This window comes from Apiospora phragmitis (assembly GCF_038363925.1).
Source record: "Apiospora phragmitis strain CBS 135458 chromosome Unknown utg000006l:1.0-5683423.0:1.0-5690449.0, whole genome shotgun sequence".
NCBI lineage: Eukaryota > Fungi > Ascomycota > Sordariomycetes > Amphisphaeriales > Apiosporaceae > Apiospora > Apiospora phragmitis.
Window position 1 is genome coordinate 1,123,499 of NW_027117404.1, and position 2,910 is coordinate 1,126,408.

Consider the following 2,910-nt stretch of genomic DNA (forward strand, 5'->3'; position numbering starts at 1 on the left):
GTATCTATAGTGAGAGAGTGTAGAGAATAAGAAAAAACATTATACTATGAAGTGAAAAGTAGACACAGAGAAGTAAGATTTTTTGGATTGTTTTTCGTTTCGGGTTTCCTGTAAACCACTTGCGCCGACACACTTATTTTCCACTACTCTCCGACACATTCTTCCCCTGTCTTCTCATTTTGCGTCTTGCGACTCGCTTTTCTTATTGATCGTGAAGCGTACCCGTTAAGGTTTGTTTAGAGCAGGAAAGCAACAGCGGCGACAACGCCGGCAGCGACAGCGGCTCCGTTCATGTGGGAAGCACCAGCGGTGACCACCGGGGGAGCACTACCCGTGGGGTAGGGGGCCGGGGGTGGACTTGGTCGGTGTAGGCATGGGAGTGACCGGGTAGCTGTGCAGAGTCGACTCGGCAGGGTACGTGGGAGCCGGGGGCTGGACCGGGTAGCTTGCGGGCTGCTCAGGCTGCTGGGGCTGAGCAGGGTATGTCGGCTGCTGAGGCTGTTGGGGCTGCTCAGGCTGCTGGGGCTGGGCAGGGTAGGTGGGAGCAGGAGGCTGGACCGGGTAGCTTGAAGGCTGCTCAGACTGCTGAGGTTGAGCAGGGTAAGTCGGCTGCTGGGGCTGCGCAGGGTAAGTCGGCTGCTGGGGCTGCGCAGGGTAAGTCGGCTGCTCGGGCTGCGCAGGGTAAGTCTGCGAGGGTAGAGCAAGTGACCGTCGTCACAGCAGTGGGGTAGAGAGTTGTCGAAGTGACAGCAGTGCAAGCCTCGCACTTCTTGGTCGTGTAGACGGTAGTAGAGTACAGAGTCGACGTAGACACGACCGGCACGGTGACCGGGTAAGTAGTAGGGTAAACCGGGACCGAGGTGTTGGCGATCGGGTAAGGAGCGGTCGGGTAAGTAGGCTGCTTGGTCGTCAGGGTGACAGTTCCAGTGGTGGTAGCGTAGGTGGTGGAGACCTCAGAAACCGGGCAGGTAGTGATGGTAGTCTGGATCTCGGTGGTGACGTAGGGCTTGGTAGTAGCCGGGCAGTCGGTCACGGTAGCAGCACACTTAGTCACCGAGTACGTCGCGGTGGTGACGACGGTGGAGGTCGTGTAGCCGGTAGGGTACTGAGGAACGCTGGTAGGGTACACCGGGGTGGTGACCGGAGTGGTGACCGGGTACGAAGTAGCCTGAGTAGAAGTGACCTCGCTGACGGGGCAGGTAGTGATGGTAGTCTGGATCTCAGTGGTCACATACGGCTTGGTGGTAGCGGGGCAGTTGGTCACGGTAGGAGCGCACTTCGTCACGGAGTAGGTCGCGGTCTGGTAAATCGTAGACACGGTATACTTGGTCTCCGGGCTGGTGACCGGGTAACCGGGCTGGCTGGAAACAGGCGACGCAGTTGAGACGCTGTAGACAGGGCTCGACACGGGGTATCCAGGCTTGGTAGTAGTGGCCTCGGTAGTGCAAGGAACAGTGGTAGTAACAACTGTGGTGCTTCCGTAAGGGCAGTTTGTCACCGTCGGGGCACAGCTAGAGATGGTGTATGTCTGTGTGGTAGTCGTGTAGCTGTAGGTAGTAGGGCTAGAGACCGGGTACCCGGGTGCCGTGGTCGTGTTGTACGACTTGGTGGAAGTGCTAGACAGCGAGCTGGCGGAGTAGCTGGGTGTCTCGACGGGGTAGCCAGGCTTGCTTGAGGTGCTCAAAGACTGGGAAGCCGACGAGGAGACGCTGTAGACAGGGCTGGACACAGGGTATCCAGGCTTGCTGGAGGTGGTGGACTCAACGGCCGTGCTGGACACTGAGTAGACGGGCTTGGAAGAACTGGGCACGGTGCTAGCGGAGTAGCTGGGGGTCTCAACGGGGTATCCAGGCTTGGAGGATGTAGTCACGACAGACGAGCTGCTCAAAGAGATGGAGTACACCGGGGCCGACGAGGTGGTCGACTCAACAGCGGTGCTGCTCAAAGAGGAGACAGGGTACTCCGGGGCCGACGAGGTGGTCGACTCAACAGCAGTGCTGCTCACGGAGGTGACGGAGTAAACTGGGGCTGACGATGTAGTCTCCTCAGCGGTGCTGGTAGAGTAGCTGGGGGTCACAACAGGGTAGCCAGGCTGAGTCGTGGTGGTCTCGACAACCGAGCTGCTGCTGATGGGCGCCACGGGGTACCCGGGCTGAGACGTAGTGGGCTGCTCAGTCGGGTATGTCGGGTTCACGACGGGGCTATCATGGCATGTTAGTATCACAAGGTTCTAACGTGTTGGCAAGTCGAGGGTGTTGGCGACTTACTAGTCACGCTTGATAGGGTTGGCAGCTGCCAGGCCGGTGAGGGCCAGGGCGCCGAGGGCGAAACGAGCAGTCGACATTGCTCAGATTAGATTACGGATTATAGTCGAACAAAGCTTCGAAAGCGAACGTATTAGTGTTGAGTTGTGTAAGTAACTCTAACGACGGGACGTGCTACCAGATAAGCGAGTGACTGGTTGGCTGCTGCTGGTTATTGTCGAGAGCAACGGAGGAGCGTGGGTTGTACGGCTTCTGTTGAACGACGACGGAATGCGGCAGCATCTTATATCAAAAGGAACCACTGGATCCCCCCGGCACGCCTTATTTTTCTTGTGGGCTGATGCTGCGGAGCCAACCTCTCCCAATGATGGCAGGAGTGGACTTTGGATGCTCCGAGAGCTCCATCCCAGTCATCACGAATGAAGCGCATCCCATCGAACGTCAGCGACTGCGTGCAGTACAGAGCTGTTCGTTGCCCAATCGTTAGTCGGGTTTACCCCTGGTAGTGGAGCGACAGGGGTCGTATGGATTCGTTGGAGGCGCGTATCGCCAATGGGCGAGGGTGTAGGGGGGGAGCCGGAGTTCTTTTTGCCAACCTTGTTTTCTGTAAGAACCCGATCGCTCGGACCAGCCCCGTCCCTTACCG

At 58.0% G+C, this 2,910-nt stretch overlaps 1 protein-coding gene across 1 annotated transcript; it reads right to left on the bottom strand.

The window, feature by feature from the left end:
- Positions 1 to 327: 327 nt before the first annotated feature.
- PG994_005646 (beta-1-3-endoglucanase) lies at positions 328 to 2,344 on the bottom strand (the record flags this gene model as incomplete). The annotated part of the gene is made up of 3 exons (XM_066857055.1): positions 328 to 687; positions 710 to 2,201; positions 2,268 to 2,344. The coding sequence occupies 3 exons, from the start codon at positions 2,342 to 2,344 to the stop codon at positions 328 to 330; spliced, it is 1,929 nt and encodes a 642-aa protein (XP_066716324.1).
- Between the last annotated feature and the right edge of the window lie 566 nt (positions 2,345 to 2,910).